The following is an 18,417-nucleotide window of genomic DNA, read 5'->3' on the forward strand; positions in this document are numbered from 1 at the left end:
TAAGACACTGAGCTTGTCGATTAGAAAGGTCGGCAGTTCGGTGGTTCGAACCGTAGTATAGGTCTCCTGTGTGAGCAGGGGGTTGGACTAGATGACCTCCAAGGTCCCTTCCAACTTTGTTACTGTTACTGAGTGGTCAGTGGGGCACTTGAGTTTACTTCTGCATATCCCTTTTTCTGGTGACTCATAGATTCCCTACCCAGTTGATTCAATTTCATTCAAACACGGCAGTGCTACAATCATTAAGCAAACCCATTGTTCACTAGGGATATAAGCATGGGTTTCTGGCAAAAATGTACATCATGGTCATGTGATTGCAGGATGCTATGAAAGGCCACAACTGCAGGCTGGTTGCCAAGCACCCAAAATGTCCTGTGACCCTGGGTGGAGCCCCTCCCCCCAGTCCTCAGAAGTTCAAATCTGGGTCATAAGTTGTTTTTTGAATGGTTGCTAAATGGCTGGTCGTAAGGCGAGGACTATCTGTAAGTCACAGGCTTGGTGTTGTCGCAGTTCTGTGTCTAGGACAAAAAGTAACAGAGGGAGAATTATTTTAAAAAAAATCCAACCTAGAATTAAGAAGAAATTGTCACTAAGAACAATTAATCAGTGGAACAAATTGCCTCCATAACCTGTGGTTGTTCCATCAGTGGAGGCTTTTAAGAGGAGACTGGAGAGCCATTTGACTGGAATGATATAGGTTCTCCTGCTTGAAGAGTTGGTCCCTTCCAACTCTTACTCTGTAATTCTGTAAGAACTTCATGAACATTTAGGGCTCAGCATGTAGCTGATCTTCAGAAGCTTAAGTAGCTTCACAATTCACTCTTTTAATTGGCTCTTTTGCAAAGATAGGATGCTAGGAGTCTAAAACAACTTGATAGCATATAATCAGTGACAACATTTTGCAAACGCCTTAGGCAGAGACGGGACAAGCGTGTTTTTTCGCCTCCTGTCGGGAGATGGCGGTCACTTCTGTGCCTACAAAGCCGTCAATAGAGTAGCTGCATCTGTGGTTGATCCTTAAAGGAGTTAAAACCATCAAGTACTGTATTGCTAGAAAGGATGGAGGAAGAAGAGAAGCACAGAGGAACTTCTGTACCGGATCACTCATGGATGGAAGGTGGCTTGCAGAGCGGCTTTTGGGCTCTTCCAGAAGTTGAAGCATCAGCTGGAAGGTGAGTTGAGGGCAAGTTGGAGGAGAGGCCAGAAGCCAGTTGGGCTATTTGGTTTGGATGCTGGCAACCGATGTGTAGCGTCCTCTGCCCCGTTGCTGCCAGCAACCAGGAGGCGTTTCTGATTGGCTATGGAAATGACAGCTCTCTTGGAGGGAAGCACAAGTGTTTATTATTGGTTAGCTTCTTCTGACAGCCAATGTATAAATAGCAGGGTTAAGTGTTTTCTGAAGCGTTCTGGTTACTTGTGATGTTAGCAATAAATCTAGTTGTATGGAGCTAGTCTCGCCTCAGTTGATTTCCACGCACAGTTATGAATATAACAGATGCACATTTAAGATGGTCGCAACATCCCACCATCATGATCCCCATTTTTGACCTTCCCAGCTTGTTTCTCATAGGCAAAGTTAGTGAGGATGATGATGGCAAGAAATTGCAAGTGACAGTCATGTGAAACTGCCTTTAACAACCCACAGTGGTTTGCTTAACAACTCCACAGGAACAGATGTAAGTTGGCAGTTATGTGACATCATGCTTCATGATCAGACTGCTTAGTGACACAGATCCCAGTCCCAAATGTGAGGACTCCTTGAAAGGGGATGTCACCAGAGGAATTGTGGACAGGAGGACAGTATTTTCTTATCTGGAGCTGAGGACTTCCATCGGTATAACTGGTGTTTCAAATTTTGCAGAGGCTTTAGGCATCATTTCATCAGTTAAAGCCCCCACATCTCTAAATTTAGCTCAGAAGGTTTAATTGTAACCATTTTGGGACATTTTTCAGGCTGAAAACATGGATTTTTCACATATATACATTTGTAGGTATAAATGTAATTCTCTCTGCAGTTGGATAATCTATCCCCAGTGCTTCTAGATATTCAGTCATGTGAAAAACAAAGTACACCCTCTTTGAGTGGTATGGTTTTATGTATCAGGACATACTAAAAATCATCTGGTCTGTACACTCTTAAAAATCGGTGAATACAACTTCAGATGAACAACAACACATGACATATTACATCACGTAACCATTAGTGGTGGGTTTCACTTACCTTTGCTACCGGTTCATGCACACTCACCACTTCTGCGCATGCACAGAGCATATTTGATGAGGTCCGGGCGGGTGGGTGGAGCCTCCTGCCACCGCTACTACTGGCTCAGGCGAACTGGGCCGAACCGGTAGCAACCCACCACTGGTCACCATGTATTTTACCAAAGGAGAGCCAAAATGGAGGAGCCACGTGTGAAAACTAACACCCTATGATTCAATATCTTATAGAGCCACCTTTAGCAGCAATAACTTCAAGGAATTGTTTTCTGTATGACCAAAAACGGTCTCTTGCATTGTTGCAGAGGAATTTTGGCCCACTCTTCTTTACAACATTGTTTCAGTTCATTGCGGTTTGTGGGCATTTGTTTATGCCCAGCTCTTTAGAGGTCCCACCACAGCATTTCAATTGGGGTGAAGTCTGGACTTTGCTATTGCAAACCTTGAGATGGGATTTCTTCTTTGCTCTACCAGCCTAAGACTAGTGTAAAGCTAGCGCTGATAGAGCAAAGAAGACATCTGATCTCTTGTTTCCATGGCAATCCTTTCCTCCCCAGACAGGGTAAACCACAACAATATCTTCTTAGATCTCTTCGCCAGCATAAAACTAGTGCCGGTGTTGCTAAGAAGAAATCGTAGTAGTTTATGCTAACAGAAAAGAAAAGGATTACAACGGAAGCAAAATAGGCATGATTTCTTCTTAGCCCCGCTAGCACTAGCTTTACCTTAGTGTTGTGCTGGTAGAGCAAAGAATAAATCTCATCACTTTTGCTTCCATGGCAATCCTTTCCTCCTTAGCCAGCGTAAATCACTAACGATTTATACTGGCTGGAGTGAAAGGATTGGCATGGAAAGAAAAGAGTTTATATTTCTTCTTCTTGATTATGCCACGTGGCCCAGCTGACTTCCTGAGCTTGTAAGAAATTTAGTAAGTGAATGGTGATGGGGGAGTGGGGTTGGGGAGGAATGCATAGTATATTGCAAAGCATTCCAAAATACTGGGGTCTGGGGGATTGTGATGACTGACTGGGCAAGATGGAAGGGAAATAGGTGAGTGGGTATGCTGCAGCATTTCTGCAGTGAAGGAGTCAAGGACCTCGGGGTGGGAGGCGCTGCAAAAATTCAACTTTGGAGCAGATTCATATTTAGCATTTGGGGGAGTGTTGTAACTTCAGAAATTTGTTGAATGGCCAGTCGTACCTAAAGGATTACCTGTACTTTTTTTCACATCTTCTGCAACCCTTTCATAAACAATAAAACTTACACTTTCTGTTGAATCTTACAGACAAAGAGGATGCCAACATGAACACACTGGACAACTGAGAATAACAAGCAACATTGAAAAGCAAAGCAAATTGAAGCAGAAATAAAAATATGTTCTATTTCCTTCAGAAAACCACAGAATTCGTCTACTTCATCAGCTGGTAAGAGACAGAAAAGAGAAAATCATGAAGAGATTTGCAGCTGGAAAAAGTAGATTATATAGAATTTAAGAATACGTTACTTGAAAAGGTCAAAGGAGATCATTTTTCCATTCAGAAAAAGAGGGAAATATCTGGAAACCAGTGGGGAAGAAAATGTCAATTGGATAGTCACATATAGCAGCCAGTAATGCAGACACCAACAAAATAAGGAATCACACATAATATTGACCTCCTCAAGAATGTCACTGATGGAAAAGCTCCATATATGTGCCTATTGTGGGAAAAGTAAAGAGTTCAAATCACAAGAAGATCTGTACTTGATAGAGCCTTGATAGTACAGTGGTCTATGCACCCTGTTATTAACACAGCTGCCTGCAATTTACTGCTGGTTCAAATCTATCCAAGGCTCAAGGTTGACTCAGCCTTCCATCCTTTCTAAGGTAGGTGAAATGAGGACCCAGTTTGCGGGGGCAATAAGATGACTTTGTATAAATATACAAAAGTATGAAGGCTATTGCTTAATGCATTGTAAACCGCCCTGAGTCTCCGGAGAAGGGCGGCATATAAATCAATTTTTTTTAAAAAATACACTGAACAAAAGCCATATAAATAGTCTGAATGTGGCAAAACTTTAGTTAGAATAGCTCCCTTGCAATTCACAGAAGGATCCTCATAGGAGAGATGCCCTACAACTGCTCCCAATGTGGTAAATGCTTTTGCAAGCATGGCAACTTTGTGATATATCAGAGGACTCACACGAGGGAGAAACCATATGAGTGTCCAGATTGTGGGAAACGTTACACAGCAAATTCCCACCTGGTGATACACCAGAGGACCCACACAGGAGAGAAACCCTTTGAGTGTCCTGAATGTGGGAAAAGCTTCAGTCAGAATTCCTACCTGGTGATACACCAGAGGATTCACACAGGAAAGAAACCCTTTGAATGTCCTGAGTGTGGGAAAAGTTTCAGTCAGAGTTCCCATCTCATTGGCCACCAGAGAACTCACACAGGAGAGAAGCCTTTTGAATGTCCTGATTGTGGGAAAGGTTTCAGTGAGAATTCCAGCCTGGTGAAACACCAGAGGACTCACACAGGAGAGAAACCCTTTGAATGTCCTGAATTTTTTAAAATCAATCCATGTACATCTGGGTATAACATTTTTGTGCCATCATCTTCAAAATTTACCATCATTTCTTAACACATTTATTTTCGGAGCGCTGAGCAGTCTTTCAATAGTTGAGGGGCTGACGCAGAAAATGGGGTCGACCTATTCCCCAAAGGGCCTGAATGTAGGACAAAAAGTAACAGAGGGAGAATTATTTTTTTAAAAATTCCAACCTACAATTAAGAAGAAATTGTCAGTGAGAACAATTGATCAGTGGAACAAATTGCCTCTCAACCTGTGGTTGTTCCATCAGTGGAGGCTTTTAAGAGGAGATTGGAGAGCCATTTGTCCGGAATGATATAGGTTCTCCTGCTTGGAGAGTTGGTCCCTTCCATCTCTTTCTCTGTAATTCTGTAAGAACTTCATGAAATTTAGGGCTCAGCATGTAGCTCATCTTCAGAAGCTTAAGTAGCTTCACATTTCACTATTTTACTTGGCTCGGTTGCAAAGATAGGTTGCTAGGAGTCTAAAACAACTTGATAGCATATAATCAGTGACAACATCTTGCAAATGCCTTAGGCAGAGACGGGACAAGTGTGTTTTTCGCCTCCTGTCGGGAGATGGCGGTCACTTCTGCGACTACAAAGCCGTCAATACAGTAGCTGCATCTGTGGTTGATCCTTAAAGGAGTTAAAACCATCAAATACTGTATTGCTAGAAAGGAATGAGGAAGAAGAGAAGCCCAGAGGAACTTCCTGTACCGGATCCCTCATGGGTGGAAGGTGGCTTGCAGAGCGGCTTTTGGGCTCCTCTAAAAGTTGAAGCATCAGCTGGAAGGTGAGTTGAGGGCAAGTTGGAGGAGAGGCCAGAAGCCAGTTGGGCTATTTGGTTTGGATGCTGCCAACCGATGCACATTTATTTATTTTTTTTGAAAAAAGTTTTTTATTTTTATTCCTTATACACATATTGTAAATGTACATTCTCTTATCCATAATTGATCTCATATATATATATATATATATATATATATATATATATATATATATATATATATATATATATATATATATTCTAATGAAAGCATAAAAATAAGATTTTAATCACATTTGTGGTTGCTCTTCTACCCTCTCTTTTCCCTCTTTTCAGAACAAACCTTTCTTTCTCCTCCCTCCCTCCCTCCTTTCCTCTTCTACTTTCTTCCTCTTCCTCTCCTCTCCTCCCCTATACTTCCCCTTCCTCTCCCCCACTCCTCCCCTCTTTTCCCTCTTTTTCACCTTCTCTCCTGCTCTTGTTCCCTTTCTTGCATTCCTCTCTCTCCCTCTCCTCCTCTTTCCTTTCTTTCTCCTTTGTTGTGCAATATTTCTCTTATTTGGTGTCTGAGCAACTCCAGTTTTCTAATAATCTATACTTTCTTTTCAATTTCTTTCCCATTTTACCCAATCTATCATTTCAGAATTGTACATTTATATTTATAATCTTCTTTCTTCCCCCTCCCCCAACCCCCTTTTCCATTTACTCTGGTGTCATCTGAGTTTCTATTTCTTTTTGATCTTATCCCTCATTTAACTTTATATTATCCTGTTCACCAAAGCCTCGGATTAACAGAATAACAAGAGTTGGAAAGGAAGATGGAGGTCATCTACTTATTTAGCCTGACTAGGTGGCTCAATGGCTAAGACACTGAGTTTGTCGATCACAAAGGTCGGCAGTTCGGCGGTTCGAATCCCTAGTATAGGTCTCCTGTGAGCAGGGGATTGGACTAGATGACCTCCAAGGTCCCTTCCAACTCTGTTACTCTTAGTCCAACCCCCTGCTCAAACAGGAGAGCCTGTATCATTTCCGATGGATGGCAATCCAGTCTCCCCTTGAAAGCTTCCAGTGATGAAGCTCCCACAACTTCTGAAGGCTAAAAGTAAAACTGAGGACTTCCAGCCTCTGATTTCTCTTCTCTGCCAGCCCCAGTCTTCCAAAAGCACAAATGGTCAGAATGCAGCTTTTAAAAGAGAAATCTATTTTCCCACTCGTGAAATTGTTCTTGGGAGATAACAGATAGTCTTGGACTTGCGAAAACACTTGAGCCCAGAATTTATGTTGCCAAGTGAAACTTTTGTAAAGTGAGTGTCATCCCCCCCCCATTTTATGACCTTTCTTGCCACAGTGGTTAAGTGAATCATTGCAGTGGTTAAGTTAGTAACCTGGTTAAGTGAATCTGGCTTTCCTGTTGACTTTGCTTGTCAGACGGTCACAAAAGGGGAAGACACTGCAACCATCATAAAGATGAGTCAGTTGCCAAGCATCTGAATTTTGATCACATGACCTTGGGGATGCTGTAATGGTTGTAGGTGTGAAAAACGGTGGTAAGTCACTTTTTTCAGTGCAGTTGTAACTTCGGTCACTAAATGAATTGTTGTAAGTCGAGGACTACCTGGATGCAGTTCCTGAGTCTGGAAGCTCCATTTTTTCTTGGTTGTTGCAGTTATTATCTTCTCTTAAGCTAGAAGAAAATGACCTTTGCTGCATCTGAAAGCACTTCCTTCGATTGTTCGGCTCCAATTTTCTGCCACTATTTTTAATAAATCTTTCCTGAAGCTCTTAAAAAACCAAGGATTTTCTGGACAGTTTGTAAGAGGGGCCAAATCCCTTTTGCATTGGCCTTCTATGCCCCGACCGTATCCTGTTCCTTGCTACTAGATAACGCAAGACCATGGCTTCAGACTCTTAACTGCATTCCTCTAACCACTGTACCCACATGCCCAGTAGCTGTTTGGGGACAGGACTTAATCTCATCCCCAGTTTCATGTTGAAAGAGCTTCACTTTTCCCATTTCTATGGCTCAATATTTCATTGTTAGCAAACAAGCTACTTCTGCACACAGGTATTCCTTGACTTACAACCATTTTTTTAGTGACCATTTGAAGTTTGAGCAGCACTGAAAAAACTGAGTAATGACCGTTTTTCACACTTGCAGCTGTTGCAGCATCTCAGTGGTCACGTGACCAAAATTCAGATCCTTGGCCACTGGCTCGTATTTATGACAGTTGCAGTGTCCCAGGGTCATGTGATCACCTTTTGCAAGCTTCTGACAAGCAAAGTTAGTGGGAAAGCCAGATTAACAACTGTGGCAAGAAAGGTTAGAAAATGGGGTATCATACGTATCCCAGGGGGTAGTGTATTCCAGAGGGTGGGTGCCCCCACAGAGAAGGCTCTCCCCCTGGGAGTCGCCAGCCTACATTGTTTGGCCAACGGCACCCTGAGGAGCCCCTCTGTGGGAGCGTGTTGGTCGATGGGAGGCTATTGGTGGCAGAAGGCGGTCCCGTAGATATCTGGGTCCTAAACCATGGAGCGCTTTAAAGGTGGTAACCAAGACCTTGAACTGCACCCAGAAGACCACTGGGAGCAGTGCAGCTCGCTCAGGAGAGGTGTCACATGGGTGCGCCTAGTCGTACCCATAATCACCCACGTGGCCGCATTCTGGACCAGTTGGAGCCTCCGAGTGCTCTTCAAGGGGAGCCCCATGTAGAGAGCGTTACAGTAATCCAGACGGGACATGACGAGGGCGTGAGTGACCGTGCGTAGGGTGTCCCGATCCAGAAAGGGGCGCAACTGGCGCACCAGGCGAACCTGATCAAAAGCCCCCCTGGCCACAGCTGTCATATGTTCTTCTAAGGACAGCTGTGCATCCAGGAGGACACCAAGACTGGGCGCCCTCTCCGAGGGGGCCAGAGTTTTACCCCCAATAGCCAGCGATGGAACCAGCTGGCTATATCAAGACACCGGAAGCCATAGCCACTCAGTCTTGGAGGGGTTGAGTCTGAGCCTGTTTCTCCCCATCCAGATCCCCACGGCCCTCGGCAGCGAGACATTACGTTAAGAGCATCATTGGGGTGGTCTGGGGTGGAAATGTACAGCTGAGTGTTATCAGCGTACAGGCATACGCTGATGACACTCAGCGTACACTCCACCCCAAAACCACGGATGATCTCACCCAGTGGCTTCACATAAATGTTTTTTTTTTTAATTGAAAAAGTTTTTCAAATACAAATTTTCCCCCCCTTTTCCCCCCCCTCCTCCATAACCCCCCCTCCCCCTCCCCTCCCCCTGTGGCTTCTCCAAAATAAAACCCAAATTCATAACAGATTATATAATACTTTACCATCCCTTTGCTCCACCCCCCATACGCTGACCCTTTCTTTCTACTATACATTTCAAAATAACATTCAACTGTAACATTATATAATAACTCCTAATTTAGCATAATAATATTATTATATCCCCCAGTTTAACAATTTCTATTCATAATCTACCCTTTTCCTCCTCCCCCATACATATATCTCTTAATTCAAATCTTTTACATATATTAATATAACATTTCAAAGCAACCTTCAGCTATAAGACTATATAATAAATCCTAATTTAACATTTATTCAACTCATAGTCTGCCCATTTCCTCCACCCCCATACATGTATCTCTTAACTCAAATCTTTTACATATATTCATATCTAAACATAATATCCCTTTTCTTAAACTAAACAATCAATAAGCTAACCTGTCTCCACCCACTTTCCTACAGGACTACCATGCATAATATTTTTAATATCTTTATTCTTCTGCCCACACCACTAAGAGATATTCCCTTATATAAATAAAATCCTCAAATGACTTTAAGCTTGTAATCCATATGATATCTTCTGTAATGTCTTTCAGCTGGATTGTTAATTCCATTACCCATATTAGGGTAACATCACATCCTAATTCCAACAGTATGTTCAGTATCTTCAATAACCATCTGCCCCCATCAATAGTAAATGTTTTCATATATAAAAAAAACCACCTGAGTGACTTTATATTTATATTCCATATAGTGTCTATTGTAATGTCTTTCATCTAAATTATTAATTCCAACCATCGTAATAGGGTAACAACCAGATCTTCTGCGTGCCCCAATCCCATACCTCTCTTGCCTTGTAGCTCAGCATAAATGTAATACATTTATCAAAGAATCCAAAGTAGATAGTTCCAATCCACTCAGTTTAAGGCCATTTTCACATCCCAAAAGTACAGCACTGCAGAGGTCTGTCACTCTCCTCAAGATAATATAAACCAATACTTTGCCTCAGCTATATTTTCATGTATTCAATCATCTCTTAGATAACTGGCATTACACTGTTGTTTAGTCTAAAAGTTTTTATTTTTATAGGACCTGCTTCTTCTTTTCTTGACTTTTTGTGGCTTAGATCTCGATCCTGGTTTCCTTTCTATAAGTTGTATATCAACTGTTTGGTTTCCATGCTGATCTATAACTTGATCTTGTTGATTTTGCTTTTGTGGCTTAAATCTCCATTCTGGTTTCCTTTCTATGAGTTGTATATCAACTGATTGATTTCCATGCTGGTCTGTAACTTGATAAGTCATCACATTAGAATCCAAAGCCGCCTCTCTTGTATTTATAAATAGTCCAGCTGAGACCTCTGAAGGAGAATCCAGAAGCGGCTCATCTACAAAGACCTCTGTAACTTGTTGTTTTTCCATTACCTCCACCTCCATCTGTTTATCATGAATTTCTATCTCTTGTTGATTTTGCTTTTCTTTATTCCACTCATGTATTACACATGGAGATGTTGAACCCATTTTGAGAACCTTATAGTAAAATTCTTCCGCTTTTTCAACAGTATTTAGTTGATATCTTTCTCCTTGATATCTCAATATTATACCAACTGGAGCATCCCACCTGAATGAGATGTTTTGTTTTTTTAGCTCAGTAACCAAAAATCCAAATTTCTTTCTATCTTTTAACATCTTGGGTGGCAACTCTTTATATATCCAAATCTTTCTTCCATTCAGTTCTAGAGTAGAATTAAAGGATTTTTGCACAATATCATTTGTTATTCCTTTATCTGTGAAGTAAATCACCACATCTCTAGGCAATTGCCTTTGCTTTGCAATCCAAGAATTTACTCTATAGGCCTTGTCAATCTTACAAGATACCTCTTCAGGATGAACCTTTAAAATCTCAGCCAGAACTGCAGCAGATATTTTTCTTAAATCAACTCTATTATCTTCCTGTAATCCTCTCATTCTAACCGCAAATTCCGTGAGCCTGTATTGCATCATTGTAACTTCTTTTTCAATCCCTTGTTTTATATTATCTGCATTGTGAGTCTCGTGATCAGCTTCCTTTTTAGACTTTACTTCTGAACTATTATCTTGAGTATTTATCAAATCATTTTCAATTCTTTGTATTTTATTATCCAAATTATGAATCTTATTATCAACTTTCTCCATTTTAGACTCTAATAACTTGATATCTGTATCCATCTTTATAACTATTTCTGAAAAAGCATTGACCACTGTTACAATCTTTCGTTGCAAATTATCATACTTTAGTTGTATCAATTCCTTAATTTCCTGCCTAAATTTTTCAAGATTCTGGTTCACAATCTCGTCATGTCTTGCCATTTCCTCCAAAACAAATTCTTTTAGGTTAAAACCATTCTTCTGAGTCTGCAAGTTCGAAACTTGTTCACATGGTTTGTAAATGGGGGACCCCACCCCCCGCTGCTTGTTTGTCTGGCTTTGTTAGTTTAGACGCCATCCTGCCACACAGACAAACTCTTTTTAAAGAAAAGGACTTCTCTCCAGACAATATCAATATCAAATCTCCAAGAAGAAAGAAACATAAAGTAGAAATTTTTCTTTTCAATTCTAGCCAGCGCTATTATTTCTGCTACTTTGTAGCTTGTTAAACTATTCAGGCGGAAGGACTTTCACTTTCAGCTTTCTTCTTCTCAAGCCTCAGCTAGTCGCCATTTTAAACTTTTTTTCCTTCGCTTTTAAAATCGCTTATAAAATTGTTAGAAATACTTGCGATTTAGGGTCCAGAGTCCAGATCTCATCCTCTTTGTTTAAACAATCTGTTAATTCTCAGTAAATGGCTTGGTCCTGTCGCCTAGCTCTGCAAAAAGCAGAGTTCTCCCGAAGCCCGGAGCAGCGGCGAGGAAAAGAGGGAGCCTCATCCTGCTTCGTCCCCAAGAGTAAAACAAAAACTCTGGGGACATCGCAGAGGGCCCTCGCCTGCTCTGTCTCACATTTCCTTAAGGAAATGGAGTTTTTCGAGCTGCCTTTCAGATGTAAAGGCGGCTCTTTACGAGCGACGGGGCTGGCGGTCTCAAAGGACCCCCAAACCACGGATGATCTCACCCAGTGGCTTCACATAAATGTTGAACAGAAAGGGCGAGAGGACCGACCCTTGCAACACTCCATACATAAGGCACCTCGAGGTCAACCTCTGTCCCCCTGCCAACACAGACTGTGTCCGGCTGGAGAGGAAGGAGGAGAACCACCGCAACACGGTGCCCCCCACTCCTAACCCCTCCAGCCGTCGCAGCATGATACCATGGTCGATGGTATCAAAAGAGGCTGAGAGGTCCAATAGGACTAGGACAGAGGAACATCCCGTCCCGAGCCCTCCAGAAATCATCTACCAATGCGACCAATGCCGTTTCCGTGCTGTATCCCGGTCTGAAGCCCGACTGGAACGGATCCAGATAGACAGTTTCATCCAGGTACCGAGGAAGTTGCTGCGCCACCACACTCTCAACAACCCAATCGGAGTCCAAGCCTTCCCGAATCTGAGCGATTTTTTTTTTTTTTTTATTGAAAAGGTTTTCAAATACAAATTTTTCCCCCTTTTTCCCCCCCCTCCCCCCCCTCCCTAACCCCCCCTCCCCACCCTTCCCCCCCTGTGACTTCTTCGTAACAAAAAAAAACCCTAATTCATAACAGATTACTTACTCCCTCCTCAAAATACTGACCTTTACTTACTAAAAATATTATAAATCCCCCTTTATCCATACATTTCAGAAAAGAAGAAGAGAAAAAAAAACAAAACAAAAAAAAACAAACACATTATACTATAACTATTATAAAATAACTCTAATTTAGCATAATAGTGTTTTATATCTATGCATTATTGCAACAATTCAAAACCACCTTCCACTTTAAAACTATACAATAAGTCCTACTTTAATAACATTTCAAAGCGGGCTCCCCATAAAATCTAATTTAACATTTATTCCACTCTATCCATTTCCTCCACTCCCCTAAATGTATCACTTAAAAATCCCTTTTCTTAAACTAATCAGTCTGTAGCTAGCTTATTCACCCACTGTCTTACAAATTTACCATACACAACAATTCTTGATATCTTTAATTCACTGCCCACACTACTTAAAAATATATATATATATATATTCCATTATATCTAAATAAAAAAAGAAAAGACAATAACTTTAAATTTATAGTCCATATAATATCTTCTTGAAGTCTTTCCACTGGATTATTAAAACCAACATCCATAATAGGGTGACATAGCTTGCGGATGCAACAGTTTATTCAAGATCTCCAATCATATCTGCCCCCATCAGTAGTAAACATCTTCTTATATATATAAAAGTAAAAACAACCACCCGAGTGACATTATAATTGTATTCCATATAATAATAATTGTGGGTTTCATCAGGATTATTAATTTCCATCATCGTATTGGGTAACAACCCGATCTTCTGCATGTCCCAATGTGATTCTCTTGCCTTATAATTCAAGATAATTATAATATATTTATCAACACAAAAAGAAGTTTCAAAATAGATAATTCAAAACCATCAATTTGAGGCTCTTTCCATGTCCCAAAATTACGGCAATGCAGAGATCTGCCACTATCCTCAGGATGATATTGACCAATATGTCGCCTCCTCTATGTTTTCACATAATCATTCATATTTTAAAATCACTGGCTTCACTGTTGCTTGGGTTAGAAATTTCTATTTTTGTACAACCTATTTCTTTTTTTGTTTTCTTTTTTTTTGTGGGTTTGACCTCCATCCTAATTTTTTGTGTCTCGCATTTCTTTTTTATCCGTTGTATATCCTCTAATTGGTTTCCATGCTTGTCCTTGCCTTGATAAATCATCACGTTAAAATCAGATGGCACTTCTCTCAAATTTGTAGATAATCCAGCTGGGGTATCCGATAAATCCAAAGGCAATTTATCTGGTACAGTCTCTGTCTTTAGTTCCAGCTCCTTCTGCTTATCCTGTATTATATCTGAAGACGTTAAATTCATTTTCAACCTATTTTGATAAAATTCTTCCGCCCTTTCAACAGTATTTAACTGGTATCTTTCTCCTTGATATCTCAATATAATACCAACTGGGACGTCCCACCGGAATTGAATATTTCTCCTTTTTAACTCAGACACCAAAAAGCCAAATTTCTTCCTTTCCATTAGTATCTTAGGTGGGAGTTCCTTGTAAATCCAAATCTTTCTTCCATACAATTGCAAATTAGAATTGAAGGAATTTTGCACAATTTTATTCCTAATTTCTTTATCTGAAAAATAGATTACCACATCTCTAGGCAATTGCCTTTGCTTGGCAGTCCAAGAGTTTATTCGATAAGCTCTGTCAATCCTACAAAACACTTCCTCAGGTTGAATCTTTAAAATCCCAGCTAGAAATTCAGAAGATATTTTCCTTAAGTCATCTCTGTTATTTTCCTGCAAACCTCGAAGTCTTATTGCATATTCTGTGAAATTATATTGTATCTTTAGAACCTCTTTTTGAATCCTCTGTTCCAGATATTCTACATTACCAGACTTTTGGTCAGCATCCATTTTAAATTTTTCTTCTGAACTATAATCCTGAATATTTAACAAATCATTTTCAATTTTTTGAATTCTATTGTCCAATTTATCTTGAATTTCATCCATTTTTGACTCTAGTAAATTAATATTTGTATCCAACCGAATCATGAATTCTGGCAATTTTAAAATTTTTTGCTGCAAAAAGTCAAACTTGGATTTCACCAATTCCTTAGTTTCCTGCTTAAATTTTTCAAGTTGCTGATTCACAATCTCATCCCTTCTTTCAATCTCCTCTAAGAGAAATTCTATTATATTAAAATCAGGTTTCTGGGACTGAAGAGTTAAAACATATTGCTTTAAATTCTTGGTGGGGGAATCCCCCCCACCTATTTGTTTGTCTGACTTCACAAGCCTCAGTGCCATGTTTCCGCCTAAGCAGGCTTTGTTAGAAGAAGAAAAAAAAAAAAAAACAAGACAAAAGACTTCCAGCCAGCAACACTCAAGCCTCCAGGGAAAAAAGAGAAAAACAAAAACAGGAGCGGAGTTTTGTCTACAAATGTAGCCAGTGGTATTTATTCCGCTACATTGTAATAATAAAAAACGGAAGAACTTTCCCTCTCAAACTCTTCTCCAGCCGCGGCAGACGCCATTTTAAAAAGAAACTTTTTTCCTCTTTCTCTTCCTCTATTCTCTTAAGTAATTTTTAAAAGATAAGTAAAATACTTGCGCTTCAGTATTACAGGTCCAGCTCACATTTTCTTTGAGTAATCTGTCAAATTCGCAAGCTTGCTTTTGACGCCTGGCTCTGCATTAGCAGAGGTCTCCCAAAGCCCGGAGCAACGGCTGGGGATATGGGGCATCTCATCCGCTCCATCCCAAAAGTAAAAGAAAAACTTTTGGGACTCTGCAGAGAGTTCTACCCACCCCTGCCGGCTCTATCTCCGTTTCCTCATGGGAACGGAGTTTTTTCGAGCCGCCGTTCCGTTGTGAAGGCGGCTCTGACAGGCAGTGGAAGCTGACGATCCCAAAGGAACGTCTGGCGGCGGCCAGCAGCAAACAGGAAGTCCCGAATCTGAGCGATTTTGTCATGCAGGAATTGCGCAAATTCCTCAGCCTTCTCCTGCAAGGGGTCTTCCTGCACTTCCACATGAAGGAGGGAGCAGGTCACCCTAAACAGGGTGGCTGGGTGGTTCTCTGCAGATGCAATAAGAGCAGAAAAATAGCTTGATTTTGCCCCTTTTATCGCCACTAGGTAGGTCTTAATATGAGATATTACCAGTGTTCGGTCGGATTCGGAACGGCTGACCCTCCAATCACTCTCTAGGCGTCTTTTTTGGCGCTTCATCTCCCTCAGCTCCTCTGAGAACCAGGGGGCTAGATGGGATCCGCATCAGGTCAGAGGCCGCAAAGGCACGACTCAGTCCAAAGCTCTAGCGGCCGCCTTTTCCCAGGCGGCCACCAGCTCTTCAGTCGAGCCATGAGCCAGAGCTTCAGGGAATGGCCCAAGCTCCGTCAGGAACCTATCAGGATCCATCAGGCACCTGAGACGGAACCACCTAGGCCAGTGATGGCTAACCTTTTTGCCAATCGTGCCAGGAGAAGGGGGCGGGAGGAGGGTCGCACATGCACGTGCCCACGCGCATGCACATGCAACCCCACCCACCCCCGCTCCTGGCACATGATGGCCTGGTAGGCCCGTTTTTCTTTCTTACCTGATTCCAGATCCTTTCTATGGATCTGGGAAGGTCGAAAACAGCCTTTCCCACTCCCTTAGAGGCCCTACGGAGGCTGAAAGGGCCCATTTCCCAACTCTCGGTGGGACAGGAAGTGATGTTTTTTGCTGTCCCCAGCCTCCAGAACCTCTCTAGGAGTCTCTAGGAGCCTCTCTAGGAGTCTCTAGGAGCCTCCCTAGGAGGCTCTGGAGGCTGGGGACAGAAAAAAACATCACTTCCTGTCCCACCGGGAGTCGGGAAATGGGCCCTTTCAGCCTCCGTAGGGCCTCCAAGGGAGAGGGAAAGACTGTTTTCACTCTTCCCAGATAAATAGAGAGGATCTGGAGCTGGTAAGAAAGAAAAACGGGCCTTCCCCACCCCCCCAGGCCCTCCAGAGGCAGGAAACAGCCTGTTTCCATACTTCTGGTGGGCCCAGAAGGCCCGAAAATCAGCTGTCTGACGTGCGCATGCGCCCCAGAGCTGAGCTGACGTGCCCACTAATATGGCTCCACGTGCCACCTGTGACACGCATGCCATAGGTTCGCCATCACGGACCTAGGCGGTTCCATCTCCCTGCGGCGAGGGGAAGCGGCTCGAAAGTCTAGTTGAAGAAGTTAATGATCTGACCATGACAGGGGTTTGATGACTAGATCATTCAACCACTGACCAGAGACAAAAATCAGGTCCAGAGTGTGTCCCCCCATGTGAGTTGGGCCTGGAACTAACTGGGTCAGGTCCATGGCTGCCATGGAAGCCATGAACTCCCGAGCTATCCCCGACGTTTCACCGATGGATGGCAGGTTGAAGTCCCCCATGACCATAAGTCTGGGGGTATCCACCGCCACCCCGGCTATTACGTCAAGCAGCTCAGGCAGGGTTATTGCCATGTGGCAGGGAGCCAGGTACGTAGTCAACCAACCCATCTGTACCCCACGACCGCACTTCACATCCGGCTATCTGCGGAACAGTGGCCTCCTTCAGACAAAGACTTTCCTTAATAATGGCCGCCACCACCCCCGCCCCTCCCCTGAGCCCTCGGAAGGGACCTTGAAGGTCTTCAAGTCTAACTCCCTGCCCAAGGCAGGGGACCTTATGCCATCTATCAAATGGTTGTCCAATCTATTTTTGAAAATCTCCAATGATGGAACACCCACAACTCCCAAGAGTCAAGATATTCCATTGATTAATTCTTCTCACCATCAGAAAATTTCTCCTCACTTCTAGGGTGGATCTCTCTTTGACAAGCTTCCACCCATTACTTCTTGTCCTACCCTCTGGTGCCCTAGAGAATAAGTCAATCCTCTCTTCTTTGTGACAGATCCTCAAGTGTATTGGAAGAGGAGCTGTCACATCCCACTTAACCCTTCTCTTTGAGTCTAGGATACCGCACACTTTGCCTATGCCCCTTGGTTTCCCCAAAGCCCTATGGGCCTTCTCCATACTCCACCCCATCACCATTTGCTTACTTACATTTTGATGAGCTCAGGAAGTCAGAGTAGAGAAGGCCATTCCCTCGGTGGGCCACGTGGCACAATCAAGAAGAAGAAATCCAATCTCTTTTGTTTCCATGGCAATCCTTTCGCCTCAGCCAGCCTAAACTACTATGATTTCTTCTTAGCTATGATTTCTTCTTAGCTACGATTACTTCTTAGCTCTGCCGGTGCTAGTTTTATGCTGCTGGCACTAAGAAGATATAGTGGTCTACCCTGGCTGTGGAGGGGAAAGGACTGGCACGGAAACAAAAGTGATGGGGTTTCTTCTTTGCTCTACCAGTAAAAGACTAGAGTAAACCTAGCGCTGATAGAGAGAAGAAGAAATCCGATCTCTTTTGTTTCCATGGCAATATTCTCCTCCCCAGCCAGGGTAAACCACTAGGATCTCTTTTTAGCGCTGCCACCATAAAATTAGTGCTGGTGGAACTAAGAAGAAATTGTAGGAGCTTATGCTGGCTGGAAAGGAAAGGATTGCAATGGAAGCAAAATAGACATGATTTCTCCTTAGCGCCAGCAGTGCTAGCTTTATGCTAGTCTTACACTGGTTGAGCTAAGAAGAAATCTCATCTTTTTTACTTCCATGGGAATCCTTTCCTCCCCAGGCAAGGTAAATCACTATCAATTTATGCTGGGTGGGGCGAAAGGATTGCCATGGAAACAAAAGAGATCGTAAGTCTTCTTCTTGATTCTGCCACGTAGCTCAGTTGAGTTCTTGAGCTTGGTAAAAATTAAGTAAGTGAATGAAGAAGGGGAGTGGGGTTGGGGAGCAATACCTAGAAGCAAAATATTGACAAAGCAGGCCAATGTACTGTGGTCTGGGGCCT

The 18,417-nt window shown here is 42.4% G+C and overlaps 3 protein-coding genes across 7 annotated transcripts in view; all 3 read left to right on the forward strand.

Moving 5' to 3' along the window:
- LOC132711728 (uncharacterized) overlaps window positions 1–18,417 on the forward strand; it is a 43,937-nt gene that overhangs the window by 16,536 nt on the left and 8,984 nt on the right. The window contains exon 1 of one of the 5 annotated variants that reach the window (XM_087884176.1): window positions 296–1,172. The exons of 1 other annotated variant lie outside the window; for it this stretch is intronic. In XM_087884176.1, the coding sequence (XP_087740302.1) occupies window positions 1,060–1,172 (113 nt within the window). In that variant the 5' untranslated portion in view covers window positions 296–1,059. Of the gene's footprint in view, window positions 1–295; window positions 1,173–3,550; window positions 3,642–5,092; window positions 5,586–18,417 lie in introns of those variants that run through there. 3 more of the 5 variants (XM_087884177.1, XM_087884178.1, XM_087884175.1) reach the window with 3 other exon arrangements.
- The window catches only part of LOC148115802 (uncharacterized), a 32,719-nt gene continuing 17,825 nt past the window's right edge, over window positions 3,524–18,417 (forward strand). The window contains exon 1 of the mRNA XM_087884329.1: window positions 3,524–3,641. The gene's annotated coding sequence lies outside the window, so the exon portion shown is untranslated. The remainder of the gene's footprint in view (window positions 3,642–18,417) is intronic.
- LOC148115803 (uncharacterized) lies at window positions 3,881–4,841 on the forward strand. The gene is given in 3 exon segments (XM_087888240.1): window positions 3,881–3,954; window positions 4,185–4,279; window positions 4,282–4,841. Coding segments are annotated over 3 exon segments (729 nt in total).

Source organism: Pantherophis guttatus, chromosome 2, assembly GCF_059756535.1.
Source record: "Pantherophis guttatus breed Tessera chromosome 2, ASM5975653v1, whole genome shotgun sequence".
NCBI classification, from domain to species: domain Eukaryota; kingdom Metazoa; phylum Chordata; class Lepidosauria; order Squamata; family Colubridae; genus Pantherophis; species Pantherophis guttatus.